Source organism: Orussus abietinus, unplaced genomic scaffold (assembly GCF_000612105.2).
Source record: "Orussus abietinus isolate OABI.00-Male unplaced genomic scaffold, Oabi_2.0 scaffold24, whole genome shotgun sequence".
Lineage (NCBI taxonomy): Eukaryota > Metazoa > Arthropoda > Insecta > Hymenoptera > Orussidae > Orussus > Orussus abietinus.
The window spans coordinates 612606-627793 of NW_019394437.1; the positions used below are offsets into that span (position 1 = coordinate 612606).

General features: G+C 42.1%; 4 protein-coding genes across 9 annotated transcripts; 2 read left to right on the forward strand and 2 right to left on the reverse strand.

The window, feature by feature from the left end:
- Positions 1-2: 2 nt before the first annotated feature.
- LOC105701664 lies at positions 3-3418 on the forward strand. 2 transcript variants are annotated; one of them, XM_012428587.1, is made up of 5 exons: positions 3-279; positions 381-525; positions 588-2656; positions 2734-3020; positions 3134-3418. In XM_012428587.1, exons 2-5 carry the CDS (start codon positions 484-486, stop codon positions 3307-3309), a joined length of 2574 nt encoding a protein of 857 aa, XP_012284010.1. In that variant the 5' UTR covers positions 3-279; positions 381-483; the 3' UTR covers positions 3310-3418. The 2 variants fall into 2 exon arrangements, with proteins under 2 accessions (XP_012284010.1, XP_012284009.1); XM_012428586.1 differs by having other exon boundaries at positions 381-2656.
- LOC105701671 (2-(3-amino-3-carboxypropyl)histidine synthase subunit 2) lies at positions 3388-5513 on the reverse strand. Its single transcript, XM_012428602.1, has 4 exons — positions 5208-5513; positions 4773-5106; positions 4203-4684; positions 3388-4112 (listed from the first exon to the last, which is right to left on the reverse strand). The coding sequence occupies exons 1-4, from the start codon at positions 5361-5363 to the stop codon at positions 3654-3656; spliced, it is 1431 nt and encodes a 476-aa protein (XP_012284025.1). The 5' UTR covers positions 5364-5513; the 3' UTR covers positions 3388-3653.
- Positions 5514-5798: 285 nt separating this feature from the next.
- Positions 5799-9997, reverse strand: LOC105701666. Its single transcript, XM_012428592.1, has 5 exons — positions 9907-9997; positions 9688-9786; positions 8341-9526; positions 7468-8265; positions 5799-7389 (listed from the first exon to the last, which is right to left on the reverse strand). The coding sequence occupies exons 2-5, from the start codon at positions 9767-9769 to the stop codon at positions 7140-7142; spliced, it is 2316 nt and encodes a 771-aa protein (XP_012284015.1). The 5' UTR covers positions 9770-9786; positions 9907-9997; the 3' UTR covers positions 5799-7139.
- Positions 9998-10374: 377 nt separating this feature from the next.
- Positions 10375-15109, forward strand: LOC105701674 (protein bric-a-brac 2). Of its 5 annotated transcripts, none has more exons than XM_012428608.1 (5): positions 10391-10492; positions 10714-10930; positions 11559-11746; positions 11846-12022; positions 13360-14088. In XM_012428608.1, the coding sequence occupies exons 3-5, from the start codon at positions 11564-11566 to the stop codon at positions 14086-14088; spliced, it is 1089 nt and encodes a 362-aa protein (XP_012284031.1). In that variant the 5' UTR covers positions 10391-10492; positions 10714-10930; positions 11559-11563. The 5 variants fall into 5 exon arrangements, with proteins under 5 accessions (XP_012284029.1, XP_012284031.1, XP_012284030.1 ...); XM_012428609.2 differs by having other exon boundaries at positions 10406-10535; XM_012428606.1 differs by lacking the exon at positions 10714-10930 and having other exon boundaries at positions 10375-10492; positions 13360-15109.
- The last annotated feature ends 79 nt before the right edge of the window (positions 15110-15188 follow it).

Consider the following 15188-nt stretch of genomic DNA (forward strand, 5'->3'; position numbering starts at 1 on the left):
GGTTAAGTTTAAATAGACGCGGGATGATCGACAGTTATTCGATATATTGTTTGGACGTTGTTATACAGTGGAATAGCTACAAACAGGTATTTTCAATGATAAGTGGTAAAACGCTTGACAACGGTCGTATACGATTTGAGTGAATTTATGTAAATGGATGTCAGGATGTTTTGATTCTAACCTGTAATGATTGCTGCTACAAAAATGAATTACCCTATGCACGATATCCCAGATGATTGTGAACCACGAGCAACGCCAAGACCTGCTTCTAAATTAAGTGTAAGGATTAATCGTTTAAAAGGTCACGATTACTTTCAATGTCAACATCACTTGTTCTATTGATTTTTTAATCCTAAGATCGAATTTTAATTCCATTCTAGTCCTTCCCGGTGCCTTCAGTTCCAGAAGTCTCGTTGATTTTCGACAGACCTACCTCTCCTAAAAGAACCGGTCAAGTGCAACGATCGACTGTGGTGGAAAAATATGAATCATATGCCGCATGGAAGAAAGAATTTTCTCACGCTAGTAAGAAAGAAAAAGATTATAATGCTAATTCCGGATATATCGCAACAACTGATTCTTTAAAGTTCAGTAGGAGCGATCCTAGCTTGGCTGGGCTAGTCTGTCAACAAACTAAATCCAGTCGTGAGGGAGCAAAGGAGAACTTTCAAGAAACTAAAAAATCCCCATTTACGACGTATAAACATATCGAAGGAATATCGAGAAGCCAAGAACACGCTGCACTTAACGAATCGGTTACGAATCGTCAAAATTTGGAAACTCATCGAGACAGAGAAATCAAAGATTCGCAGAGCAGAAACTTACCTTGCAGGCCATACCGTAATACCAAACAGGCAGCAGTGCCCCAATATTCGGACCATAACGTATATCCTGAATGCACCAATGATTATCCCAGGAGCCCGAACGTTGATGCTAATCCATCGCATAGTACGCACGGTCCAGCCATGCACCGTTCGCCATACTATCCAACATGTGCCGCGGATAAAAGGGATTCACCCAGCTTCAATTACAGTTCAAACCCCTTGCCTAATGTGGAGTATCACCCTGGGAACGTTTCCAAATATTCGGCTTACCCGCCGTACTTCAACAAAGACGTAACGTACCCTTTTCCTTTTCCTTACTCCCCGGGATACCCGGATCAGAAGTCTCAGAACGACGAGACCGTAAAGAACCTGTTACAGCTTGTAAATAGTCAAAATGAACAAATCAAGACCCTACAGATACAGGTGGATCGACTGTTAAAAATTCAGGAAACGGCATGGCGCAAGTGTGGAAAATGTACGTGTACCATGGAATCTCCACGGCAAAATGCTCAAGTACACATGAGGTCCTACGATGTGGTCAATACTGCCAGCACCGCGACGACATCCCACCCTCAAAATCAGTCCATGGAAACAAATTTAATTAAGAGTATGTCAAAGACGGGAGATCCGGGGACGAATTCCAATGCCGGTAGGTACGGTAACGATTGGTCCGAAATGAACGCACCGCTACAGGAAGACAAGTCACGAAGTGCAATCTTGGAACAGGTATCGATAGGTGTGATGACAAGTTTTGAGTTCACCGTCCAGAACAATCAGCCCGCTTTGGAGCCCGAAGATAGAGTGAGACATCACAGGCAGGCAGAGTGCGAACGACTCTACAGAAATAATGGAATAAATTCGCAGGAGCCCGACGAGCTCCCGAGGAAAAGTCAGAACACGTTTTCGCGTATGCCCAGAGCACCCTTAGAAAATATCATCGAGGATTCCGAGAGTCACCTGTCTAGCCAACAGCCTAGCAGTAACTTTTATACAAATCCATCGGTAAAAGAGACCCCAGAGAAAACGGACTACTTGGACTCGGACCAGCCAAATACCGTAGGCTCTCAGGAGGCAGAGTTTCGCGGCCATGGCAAAAGAAGCGACCACGCCATTTTGATGAGCGAAATGGACAGACTTCAATATTTTAAGAAACAGTCTGAAAATTATATAGACACTCTTAGAGAGGCTTCGCAAAGGCAAGTGCCTTTCTCGGGCCTATCCCCGCCTGACGTACGCTCTTTGGATGATACACGGAATTATAAAGCAACCCAAAACGATGCGACGTTTCGAGGCAAATTGACGGGCTTGCGTGCACCCGATGACGTCGATAGCCGTAGTAGAAAACCAATAGAATGCCCGAGAAAAAATCCTAACGCGCGGAAAAATAGTCCCACGGGAACTAAGGCGATAACTGGCGATACTCGGGAACGGAACGGTAATAAGGACGCGGACGAAAGTTTAGTTTTAAGCGGTGGAGAATTAGAAGTTAAGGAACGACCTCCGCCAAGCCCAGAACCTAGTATTCATGTGGAGATGCAGGAATATTCTAGCGACGAAGATAGCGAACACACGAAACGAACGCCAAAAATTGGTTGGACGTTCTATAACGATGTCTTGGGCCAAGTTAATCAAATCCTACAAAATTCACCGATCGAAGTGCGTCATGGAAAAGGTGAAGGTAAAAATCTTGAGCACAATAAGAGCGAAAAAGACGACACGGAGAGGAAAGCATTGCTCGATACGGTTAAAGCTGCAACAATGGAACAGTTGAAAAAGTTGGGAATAAGCTTCTCCGAGAACCCGGAAGCTAGCGACGTCAACGGAACCAAAAGGTACGCATTTCGCTGTAAAGTTTAAGGACGGGGGAGTACCCTGAATATTAACATTATTTCTTTTTCTCTTTGTTCAGAGTGACCTTCGATTCGTCCTATTATCCAAGATTAGACTATCGTGCTAGCGTGCCTCAGGGTACAAGCGCCATAGCCGAATCGAATTCTAGTATGCACATGAAAGCTTTGGAACTAAAATACCTAAGCGACGAACAGTTGGCAGAAATCGCAATGCAAAAGCAAGGAGCCGGCACTCTAAAACATCTAACGCTTAGCAACGTTCAGGGCACCAATATGTCCTTTGCTACAATGCGATACCTGGAGAGGTATCAATTACTTCCAGGAAAAATGAATGCTCAAAACGAAGGTAAGTCTGATCTAATGAGATAACTGGTACCAGAGTCTTGGAGAGTTTAAACGATAGAGCATGGAATTACGAATGGCTTTTACATCTATCAAGCAACAGTCACGTTCTTTCAGGTGGTAATCATGACATTGCAGAAATTCCTTTAAACCAGAAGATGAGAAATAACAATAACGCGATCCAACAACCGGTCGCTAAAGGATATCCACCTCTCATTCAAACTCCTAGAACCAGCTGCCCTAGCAAGATACTAGATATTTCTACGTTGAAACAACAGCCAAAGTTGTTATAACGTATGCCCAATGCAAGCTTTGGATTAACGTTGTAATAAGTGTACAAAGGTCGAGATTAATTATGTACCCATTCCATCGATAACCAAATAATGATTTTATATCACAATATGTAACCAGAAACTGATATTTTTCTATGACCTGTAAACTTCAGGATCGATGCGTTCCCTTAATAAGAAAATAAAGTTCCAGAAAAATTCTTACCCCCATCTAGTGATATTTAGAATGTGTAATGCATTTCTAAATGAAATGCTACATTAAGTTAATTAACTATTTCATTCTTCAAGTATTCAACTGTTACACATTTGGTTCGATCAAATCGTTTGGTTATAAGATAAGTGATGTATCAGTCTTCCGTTCTTCTGGGCATAGGCTCATTTTCGTAACTCGCAGGAAGTCCGCTGCGCCCTTTTTCCGCGGGTTTTGCCTTATCTTGACCTAATCTTTGTTCGAGTCCTTGCCAACTTCTGTTAAGGAGATAATTTGCACCGTCGTTACTAATGGCCACAATTCCTGCTAGTCTCGTTGTCAGTGCATTCATCTCGGGAGTCTCTGTAGGATTCTCTTTGAAATCTCTTATTCCACCAGAGATTAGAGAAACGTCCGAGTTGGAAGACGCTTCAAAGCTCACATAGTTTGCCTCACCAGGTAGTATTTCTCTGAAGTCCATGTAATAGCGTTGAGAAAATGTCCTTGCAGCGTTGAATGCTAAATCCACTTCGTAAGGCATTAGTATTGGTTTATGAAAATCTCTTGAAGTAAAAATGTCATTCTCCGGACAAGTTATTACCACAAATGCATCTACCTAGAAGAACGGAACCATATGCATGAACTCGCAGAATTAAAATCTACTCTAAGATTCTTGCAGTACGCTATAATTGATTATTACACTAACCTCAGAAAAGTTGGCAAGTTTAGCAGGATTCGGTTTACCAACGCTTATAATGTACGACTTCTTCTTCATCTGTTTCAATATACTTTTAATGATTGTAATCACATCTAAATAACCTTTGATACCTAATGTAGCAATCACTATGCCTACAATTCCAGCATCCTTTAATTTCTCTACTAAATATCTTCTTCTCTTTAGCCATGGAGTATTAACAGCTATTAATTCATTAATCGTATCGTTCTCCCAATAATACCATGTCTTTACCGGAACGCTCGTTCCCAGTACGTTAAGAGTTCTACAGTTCGGTCCTAGGAAAAATGCATCGTAATCCTCTATTTTATAACCATTTTCTAAGATACAATTTCTACCCAATGGTAGCGTATTTGCACTCGTTTTGGTATTCACAAAGTCAACATTTGATGTGCAATTTAATGTGGTGACCGACAGATTCTTGAATGTGGATTTCAGATTTTTATAAATTAATTCTGAAATAAAATCATCAATGTGAAATAAGGTACAATTCCTGTTTTAAACAGTACAATATTTATCATATACAGAAGGTAAATTACCTACCTATTGCGTGACCATATGCCACATCATAAAAAAATAATATCTTTTTTGTTTTGTCTATAAAGTATTCCGTGAATTTTTCACAGAAAGCTTTCGTATCGATATCACTCTGTGGTAAAACGTGGAAAGCGGGTAGCGAAGTCATAGGACTAAGGCAAGCGTGTCCAAAATGTATTATACCATCGCCATTGACATGCCGAGCTGTCACTTCGTCGATGCAACAATTAGTGCAAGAGTTATCACCCAAAATGAACACTTTTTTACTCAACCGGTTTTCTAGTCTCGATGCCACATCTGGTGAGTCTGGCATTAAAGAATCCGGGAATTGTAAACAAACCTACCCAAGAAATGACAAAAATATTCAACGGTTCTTTGAGAAAACAGTCTAAAGAAGTAAAACGTTGCTAGGTTACTTTGTTTGATTCTTAAGCAACTAACCTTTCCCAGTTGACAATCCAAAATCCATTTAGCACATTTTTCAATTTCAAAAGTTTTCTCGAACGTGTCAAACTCGGATTTAATGTGTGTATCTTTTGGATTTGTGGTAACAGTTGGTGCATCAAGTTCTTCATTTTGATTGCTGACTGTCATCATTTAATTTGAACCAAAACTGATGAACACTTCTTTGATATTATTTCTAGATATTAAAAAATTAAGTACAAAGTACCACTTTCTGCCTGATAATTATAGTTCAGAACCAGTTATGTCGCTATTAATTCCCATAGAAATGTCTGAATTCATCAATTCTAGCTTTGACCATAGAGTCTACGAAACGTATAATAGATGGGGATCAGTCCCTTACAACCGACCTCTGCCATTTAGAACCAGGGCGTTTATTACGTATTTTTGACGAGAGTGCTCACTTCTCGCACTTTCATCTCACGTGGGTTTATTCGCCGAATTACGTATTCGCTATATGAGAAAACGAGATCACTAGCTTTCTGTAGTGTGTTATACGCAGAAAAGGCGGGAAGATGAAAACCATTATTCATTATTAAAAAGTATCAATTCCCAACTACACAAGCTGTGTTCTGTTGAAAAATATAATTTTATAACCCTTCCTGTTTATACATCTTATTAATAGAAAAAAATACTAATATCTTATATACAATTTTTGTGGTTCAGTAAGGCATTAATTGCTCGAGAACGAATTATTTACATTTGGCGACGACTAAAAACGATAGATTGTACATCGTCGCATAAATTCAACTCGTAAGATTGCAAACGAAACAATCCAGATTCGGAGAAGAAACGTCCTGTAGCTAATAGGACGGACCGTTTCAAAATTACAATTCCTTATTTACGAGCGTTCACTGGGCGAACTTAAGGCTAAATAAGAAGAAACTAAAGACTAAGCACTCGGTATCCTCCACAAATCGACTTAACGGAACAGTACATACTTAATGAGAACATAAAGTGTACGTTTTGTCTTGTGGGAAGACAAATAAGTGTTTTTGGCAATTTCAAGAAGCACTCAGTACAGATTAAAAAATCTCGACATTGCTTTCTTCTCTTAATTATGATACAGCGGCCTTTTTTGGGATATCATATAACGGCAAATATAATTAACATCATAGCTTAAATCGAACTCCATCTTTGTCGTTCGTTAAGGTAAGCGTCGGTTTAACACAATTCAGAAGCAATTACTTTCATCCATCAACTTTGAACGATACGCAAAATGTATCGACCAAGGTATGCCACTACCGCTATCGATTATATATGCAGACATTAAGGTAAGAATAAAAATATTCTACTACGTACTTTCTGATAAATCGTTTGCGGTTGCAGACGATCTTCTTAAAGCACAAAAAGAATTGCAAGATCTGAATGTTATTTAATAAAAAAAAACTCCCCCAGAGGAACAGTAATTTTAAATATTAAAATTAATGTCAAATTTCACTCTGTACTACTATAATTGGAAATCACAGATTTCTCATAATTCGAAATAGTTTTGAAATGCACTTTCTGAATTTGCTTTTTGGTATTACCGTATATTCTCTGTAACTCCAGATTACGCCATTGTAGATTACGTTAATTTTTTTCTTAAGAAGCTCGTGGACCACTTCTATTAAAGTAAACAAAAATGTAGGAGTTTATGCTACTTACACAATTGAATAGTGTCAATGGCGGTAATTTCGAGTTGTGTACACTTTTATGTTCCTTGCTTCCCTTATTTTAAAATTATGAAATGTGCACATTTTCGAGCAATTGGCAGTGTTTGGTAAGCTCCATTTCTCCCGTAATGACGCGCTATGGTAACACTCATTTCGTGTCATTAATCCTTTGATCGATTTTACACATACATTGTCTTAAAATTAACGCCAAAAAATGCGCGACTGATTCCGTTTTGTTAACTCGGGCACTATAGGCTCACGACCTAGAATTCTCCTGTGAATGCTTCATGATTGTGCTGTTAACAAAAAATATAAGGTACGCAGTGTTCTTGGCATCCGTCAAAACTTCCCTTTTGGTCATGGTCGTTACGCTCATGTCGTTATAGTGTAACCACTTTTCATGTCGGTAGACATAAGCAGTATAGTGGCCACAATGTATTGTGCCACCAACGTGAGATATTATACAAGTCGGCTCGTACGTCTGAGGTCCTTCACTTGGATTACTCCTATGGTATATGATTCAAATAATTTAGACAATTTTATAATGTAAGTTATGACAAATGATGCCAGAAGGTAAAACTTACATCAAACTGGATTCAAGCTCCAGAGTTTCAGAAATTTCAACCGTCGTACTGATCTTCGCACAAGAACCATCACTAGCCATGCCGTATCGATTGACTTGTACCATAAGAATTCTGGGAGGTCTTCGAAACGTGGTTCTCATATTATGCACAGTATCCTTACAGTTGCTGCAAGTTAAGCTCCTCTCTTCGGTTGCGAGACATTTCTTGACCGCGGCATTCAGACTCACTACTGAAAAATCACATGCTGGGACGTCAACATAAAGCATTAGGTTGTCTACCTTTTTCTGACGATATTTTGAGCACCCTTTGCAAGTATAATGTTCCATCATATGCAATAAGAAGTACTCGTCGATAGGATTAGTCAGCATCGGTGCCTCATTTTCACATTCCACGTGATTCTGCGGTGGAGTGTGAATTTTATAAGATGGATCTACAGGATTAGACATTCGATTGATTTTTGGGCTAAGGAGGTCTTGGACACCGTAAGTAATCGTGGGCCTTCTGGTAGTTGGACTAGAACAATGGTCATCAGAACTCTGATTAGACCTCCGTTCTGTTAATGAAATATCTGTCAGCGGTTGTCTCTTTGAAGGAGTCTGTGCTGCTTTTAGTAGCCTACGAGAGTCCTGCTGATTTTCTGGAATATTCTCCGTGTTCTCACCCACAGAATCTGTCTCGAGAAATTTGTCATATTCCGCTTTGACATGATTCAGAAATATCATGAGAAACTCGGAAACATCTTGCTGACGATCGGAAGCATACGACTCATCCAGTACCAGGAGTTCGTTCTTGAACGATCTTGAAATTGAAGAGGACGAGATTATCATAAACAAGTTATGATGCTGTAGAAAGTATAATAAACAAGATACTCACTTGATAGTCTGATACATCTTCTGCTTCTCCAAAGATCCTTTCTTCCAGAAGGTGGGCATGCGCAAGAACATCTTTGTTAATTCGGAAAGGTCATTAAATTTACGATCTTGAAAACTTTCCATGAAAGGTAAGGCAAACAGTGTCTGAAGAGTGGCATTAAGCCAACATCGATTTTCACCAGGTGGATTAGGAAATCCAGTCATGTAGTAAGGTGTCTCCAAGTTACTCTTTGCTTGTAAATCCTTTGATTTATACAAATCAAGGGATACATTTGAGACAGATGTTTCGATATTATCATCATCCCAGTTCTCGACGATTCCGCTATTTGAAAAAATTGCAGAATCATCCTCTGCCGGATCACTGATCGTTAAAGCGATATCTTGAATATCGTTCTTATTCCGAGTAGAAGTAAAGCCCTCACCCTCTTCCTGTTTCTTGGCGTTAATTTCTGAGCAATCCGATTGTTCTTTGGCAGTATTTAAATACGCGGTTGCTCTCAATAACTTAGAACTCATGCATTCAAAAGATCTCAATTTATGTTGATCCGGAGACAAATCATTTCCCAATGCTTCACATGAATATAAAGCTTGATCTGCTCCATTCTCAATGGGAACTGTAATTACTGCAGGCCCTTTTGATTTATCCGACTTCTGAGCCAACCAAGTTTGCCAAAAGGAGCCACTTGGTTTGTCTTGCATCCCATTGATTTTAGTTTCCGTTTCATTACTATCCTTTTGATGTATGGATAATGGTACTTTTGGTTTTGACGGAATGGAACCACTCTCATTCTCGTTAATACCCGTTGGCGATACAACAGCTACGTGTTTTGACACATTTCCTGATTCTGCACAATCCTGCGTTTTTCCAGTTGAATTCCGTGGAATGCTTAATATAGTGAGTTCGTTACAATCCGTGAACAGTACACCCTCATCTGACTTATGCTTCTCTTTATCGACCGTTTCGCTGTTTTTACGTTGTGCGGAATCAAGCCAATGAGTTATCGATTCTTTTCGCGGTACAATAGTGACGGTAATATCTGGATTATTAATGCCAAAATTATGCGATACCTCCTCGACAGGATTTGGTAATATCTTCTTGCGTGCACTGCAAGGACCTTGTCGAGTTTTCCTGCGTTTCGAAGATGGCGTATGATCCGAATTCCATGAGCGTACATTTCCGACGGTTGCTATAAAAGTTATAACAATTGCTATCATATCGCATGCGTGTACATGTTACAAATGATTAAAAAAAATATATATATATATGAAACGTGAATTGCCAACCTCAGACATTCATATTTAATTCAGATAACTTGTATTTAGTAAAGTTGAGAATAAATTGAATTACCGATAGTAGAAGGGCTTGAATTAGGACTCGGAGTCTTCGGGCGCATACTCCGGTGAACCGTAGCCGTTGCGACACTCAGCATCTTTCCGGAGCTAGGACCTGAAAGGTGTAGAGGTACAGGTTAACTTACACTCCAGCCACACATGACTTTTGAGCACGAACGATTCTATTCTCCGTTCTTCGCGAGCGCGTTCGTTTAAAGAATGAAGGGTTACTCACGTTTTCCCGTAAAACACGACGATAAAACTCGCCGACAAAAGAGACCCGGTGCCAGGCAACAAGCGTGTACGTTTTGGCGCCGAAAACTGTTACATACGATTCTGCGATGTGTCGGTGTCATGTTGGCGGGAAACCGGTAGCACCACGGAAAAACTTGAACAACCGTCATGGCGTTGACGATGGACCCCACGAGTCTCGTTGTTTGTAACGCCTCCGTGGCGACATGGCGAACCCTCTTCACATTGCGAGAGCAAGCTCCCAATCGGTAAAGATGAATTTCTTTAAAATAAATTTTCGGTACGATTCGGCTTCGGACGAGCGACGTCCGAAAATGTCGATTCCACCGATTCCATCATTAGATGTGAAAACTCGATAAAATTCGACTCGTTAAAAAACCGTCAGCGTTGGAGGCTCTCCTTGTTATCCGACGGTCTGCACGCGTAGGCGTTCGCTTCGCGACCGCCCTCGGGCATCGGTGTCGTCAGGTGTCGTCCCGCAACTCACCAGCCTCAGCAGTTCGTGGTGTAGTGGCCTGTAAAGAGATAATTGTCTCCGGACATCGCGAGAAACGTTCGAGGCATGCAAGGTGTGACTTTGAAAATTCCATCTCAGTCCCGACACCATAAATGGTAAACCTGGCGAATCCTTTTCCGGAATCCAACGCCCTGCGAAGAGACGAGCGATCGGTTGCGAGAAACGCGCGATACATGCTCGGTGTCTATCCTTTCCTCCAGCCATACTTGAGGACAATAATAGATTTGGCTGGAACCTAGCCGATTAAATAAATAGGATTGTCTCTCTCTCGAGGTGCCGATGCGTCGCTGGCCGCCACGAACACGGGTCCAAAGTTGCGAAGCGCTTCATCCCGCGACGTGTCGCCTCGGCAATCCATCGTTGCACGGGCTCACATAACCTTACAAATCAAGGTTCTTTAAAAGTTATTTCACCCTCTGAGCTCACGAATAACTGGCTGCACTTTTCGGAGCATCGAGTGGCGACTGCGTTCCCCGAGTGATCCTTTAACGTGAGAAAAGATTCTTCGACACCACCTTTCTCGTTGCGGGGGAACATTTTTCTTTTTCTTCTTATGGAACGTAGCACCTTGGAAAATTTAATCGGTTAAATATTCCTTCCCTCGGCTCGATAAAGACCAAATCTTGCTTGGAACGTGAACCATTCTTTCGTGTACAAATTTCTGAACACTAGCATTCGCCGTGTACGATTTAATTTTTCTTGTTTGTTTATTTATTTTGTATTGATTACTCCAAAGATGATATTGTAAAAGTAGGACAACGAATGACGGTCAATTCGGTAAATCACGTGTAGTGTCTATTCTATCTTCCAACTGTTACGGGACGATAATAGATATCGGTTAGATAAATAAGTGTGTCTATTTTTCTCTTCCTCTCAAAATACCGATAATGCGAATAACTCTGTGTACCGCCGAATTACTTTGTTCTTCCATATTACCGCTTCTGTTACAACTTGGAATATCAAATTTAAATGATCGGATAATGGAAACGTACAAACTTTATTGTATTATACCCTTATGTATAAATATGAAATCCATGAAATATAGTCTATTTGATTTTTTATCGCACGGCCACGACGGGCCTGTTTAAATCTGGTAAAATCTGTTTCTCCATTCCTAGGAGTTATGGAGGGACAACAATTTTGCTTAAGGTGGCACAATTTTCAAAATACGCTTTTAAGCTCCTTACCTAAATTGCTCGATGGAGGGTACTTGACGGATGTTACGCTAAGTGCCGGAGGCAGGCACATTCATGCACACCGAATTATACTTTCAGCCTGTAGTTACTACTTCAAAGAGTTGTTTAAGGTATCGTAGATTCTCAGTTGCGAACCTCTTCCATGAAAGCGCAGAGGGTAGATTTTTATTATTTTTCCTAATTCCTTACACCTATTTACTGGATTTCAGGATTTAAATTCTTTACAACACCCTGTCATCATTCTTCCGGGCATGGAGTACGCAAACTTGTGTGCATTGGTGACATTTATGTACAATGGCGAAGTTAATATTTATCAGGAACAATTACCAGCTCTTCTAGCCATGGCCGATACTCTTCACGTACGAGGATTAGCCGATATTGCCGGGGTAAGATGCTCCATTAATAGTAAGTTTCCTTAATAAAAAATGAAAAAAAGTCGTCGGTGTCATTCAATTTAATCGTGCCGTATAGATGAAGAATTTTTCATGCCAGGTAGCAAATACATGAAAGAAAAGATGAAATCGCTACATTTGTAAAGCATATCGGCACGAAAGGAATTAATTCGACATGGCTATCCCTGTCCGTGTTGCATGCAGCACGTGACATTTTTCCCTGGTGTACAATTTCTTATGTGTTAACTCATGCAAAAACGGTCTAATTTTTTTTGTGGGATAATTTCTTAACGATGTCCTTCCGGAACAATATTCCACCATCTGCACGACCCTGGATTGCGATTTTCCATTGCATCTGCATACTAATGCTGCATCCCTGCTTCTTTGATTTCCTTAGTTCCATCGAATTTTAACGGTACGATTAACGACAATCTAATTCTTCAAGTATACCAGCTATTGTTACAATTTTATTAAAAATCTATATAATTCTTTTTAATCGAAGTAGAAATCAAAGGATCGTATATAATTGCCGACGAAACGCGCGTACGGATAAATTTCCTCTCGAGTTCGATGCATGCAAGAGCATGGTCTTCCTCGTATATCTTTTGATAGATTGTATACAATTTAATAAGTAACCTTTCGATTATGCATTTTGAAATTACAAATCAATGGGATAAGGATTTTACGTCGAAACGTGAATCTTTTGTTACCTGTAATCCAGAACATTACATTTATCCGACGATTCCCGATCGGCACAATGGCATCGTTCTCCTTCCTACTCGTGCAACTCTACGCATAGCCACATCGCGGTCGTAATATTCATAAGGAAAAATTAAAAGACACTGGCACACTCGCTTGCTCTTTTCCTCTAATCTCTATATTACCCTTTGATCGTGTTGTTTTGTTCAGGTCACTTAAACACATTCACTGTCGTTCCTCAAGAAGTACCTTCACGAAGAATTAATCCGGGTATAATATGCGTGCGATGAGCGCATCGCAAGGAACGATAATGAATAACAAACGATATCCACGAGATCAAGATCGTTGTGTGTGTTGCAACTAAATGCAAGTGGATGCATCCCATGGAACCTTACCCCAATAGAATGAATCGACAGGTATTATCTAAAATGACATTTCTTTCGCGTTTCGTCAAACGTCTTCTGTATGGAATTGAAAGCGCCGCCCCGTGCAGCGCGGGGTCGGTGCTCCTGAAGACGATTTAACCCACGTTGTAATTTCACTACCAATCGAGTAACTTTCCGTTTCAACGACGCGGTCGCCTCGTCGGGTCATGTTTGTATTTTCGGAATATGAATAATTCGAAATTGCAGAAGAATCTGAGACACGACAACGGGCTCTACCTGCACCCCTCGATGCCGCAGCCCGAGCCGAGAGAGACAGTGGACATGAGCATAAAGAAGGAGGCGAAGACCGGCACGAGCGTCACGGAGTCCGTCGACACGGTCTCCTCGGTCCAGCTGACCGACAACCCGGAAGAGGAGACGTCGAACGAGCCCGAGGAGGAGGAAGAGGATGCCGCTTGCCGCGTCAAAACCAAGCCGTACTATTCGATAAACGCTAAGCTGAACCAGCGGGAGAGGAAGCCGGCGGTCGGCGGTTCCGGCAGCGGTTCGAGCGGCGGCAAGCAGCCGCAGCGGTACGCCGAGAAAGGTTGTCACGACGGAGGTGGTCCGGACGATCCGGGGTTTCCGGTGGTAACCGAGGAACGGTCGAGCGCCCGATTGGAGAGTTCCAAGCCGCAACCCCTCGGGGGCGACGCGGACGGCGCCTCGAGCCAACTTGGTTTCCTAGGAGGAACCGCGGTCGCGAGAACCGTCCCGAGCTGTAACAGAACCAGCGTCACCTGTTTGATCTGCGGCAAACAGCTGAGCAACCAGTATAATCTGCGTGTCCACATGGAGACGCACAGCAACAGCTCGTACAGCTGCACGGCTTGCTCGCACGTCTCGCGTTCGCGCGACGCTCTCAGGAAGCACGTCTCCTACCGACATCCCGTGGCTTCGCCCCAGAAACGTCCCCGGTACAGCACCAAATCGTAGACCCGTAAACGGGACGTCTCCGGTCTCGAGATAGTCGCCGCGACTCACATAACCCGTCGACTAGGATGCTTTTCCGTCGTGACTAGACTCACCACCCCTCGAGGCTTCGACGCGCGACTTCCGCGGAGGTCGGGTGGAGAGGCGAGGCCTTCGAAGAAGGCCCGTCGTACCTTGGGAGATGCCGCGAACCAACTTTTCGATGTACATATACGATGATCTTTAGGGTCGCGTCTGGATCAAGACAGGGGCGTTCCGTGGCGTTTCTTCTCGGCGGTTTCCAACCCGCCGAAACGATCGATCGCGTCTTTTGCTAAAGGAAAAAAATCTGGACTAAGCCACTCGCGGTTTGGCGTAACGTTAAATGCTTCGCGATGCGGTTATCCGCATATATCTCGATTGGAAGAAAGGCGTCCACGGAACGTCCCGACGTTCAGCCAAATTTCCCTTTGCGCGTTTACAAGGGCGAAGAGTGGAACGCGCTCGGTCGTGAGAAATTAAGCTGGATTTGCTACTTAAATAATTGATATAATAATTGTTATCATTATTGTTAATATAGCACGCGATAGTACTAAGCGCGAAAGTACTTTTCGACTCCTTCGACGATGCCAGCCTTGGCTAGCGGAAAAGGAGTTGCGTGTCTCGCGATGATCCCGAACTTCCGCGTTTCTCCTACGCCGATGGACGAAATAACCAAGTTTTCCTCTTCGAGGCTCGGCCCACCTTCGATCGGAACGTTGGAAGGATTTATTAAACGGTCCTAATGCACTCGAGGGAGGAAGCCGTCCGGACGAGAGGACGATCCATCGTTGGAAGTTTAGGAGAGTCTTACCAACGAAGACCGTCGTCGACACGGATTAAAAAGACAACCAAGATCGGGAAGATTAACGGATCACTCGTTTTTGTATGTTAGTGGACTTGATGGAAGAGCGAGGATGGTTCCTTCATACCTTTAGTGTTCAAATTGTTATCGTTTTTTCTTGTTATCGTTAAATCGTTTTAATAAAGACAAGTTAGCGACAAAGGTATCGCCTCTTTTAGGGTGGAAGGCCTTCCCGCTTTACGCGTTCCAAACCCGATGGGAATGGAAAGAAGACAACTCG

What these genes read in the sequence shown, in the direction of transcription:
- LOC105701664 (XM_012428586.1), top strand. Translation starts at nt 187, where the DNA reads ATGATTGCTGCTACAAAAATGAATTACCCTATGCACGATATCCCAGAT. An exon ending in GACCTGCTTCTAAATTAAGT is followed by an intron (nt 280 to 380) that starts GTAAGGATTAAT and finishes ATTCCATTCTAG; the next exon opens with TCCTTCCCGGTGCCTTCAGT. An exon ending in GACGTCAACGGAACCAAAAG is followed by an intron (nt 2,657 to 2,733) that starts GTACGCATTTCG and finishes CTCTTTGTTCAG; the next exon opens with AGTGACCTTCGATTCGTCCT.
- LOC105701671 (XM_012428602.1), bottom strand. Translation starts at nt 5,363, where the DNA reads ATGATGACAGTCAGCAATCAAAATGAAGAACTTGATGCACCAACTGTT. An exon ending in TGGATTGTCAACTGGGAAAG is followed by an intron (nt 5,107 to 5,207) that starts GTTAGTTGCTTA and finishes TTTCTTGGGTAG; the next exon opens with GTTTGTTTACAATTCCCGGA. An exon ending in AACTTGCCAACTTTTCTGAG is followed by an intron (nt 4,113 to 4,202) that starts GTTAGTGTAATA and finishes CCGTTCTTCTAG; the next exon opens with GTAGATGCATTTGTGGTAAT.
- LOC105701666 (XM_012428592.1), bottom strand. Translation starts at nt 9,769, where the DNA reads ATGCTGAGTGTCGCAACGGCTACGGTTCACCGGAGTATGCGCCCGAAG. An exon ending in AAGATGTATCAGACTATCAA is followed by an intron (nt 8,266 to 8,340) that starts GTGAGTATCTTG and finishes TTCAATTTCAAG; the next exon opens with ATCGTTCAAGAACGAACTCC. An exon ending in GAGCTTGAATCCAGTTTGAT is followed by an intron (nt 7,390 to 7,467) that starts GTAAGTTTTACC and finishes CATATACCATAG; the next exon opens with GAGTAATCCAAGTGAAGGAC.
- LOC105701674 (XM_012428606.1), top strand. An exon ending in ACTTCAAAGAGTTGTTTAAG is followed by an intron (nt 11,747 to 11,845) that starts GTATCGTAGATT and finishes ACTGGATTTCAG; the next exon opens with GATTTAAATTCTTTACAACA. An exon ending in GATTAGCCGATATTGCCGGG is followed by an intron (nt 12,023 to 13,359) that starts GTAAGATGCTCC and finishes TCGAAATTGCAG; the next exon opens with AAGAATCTGAGACACGACAA.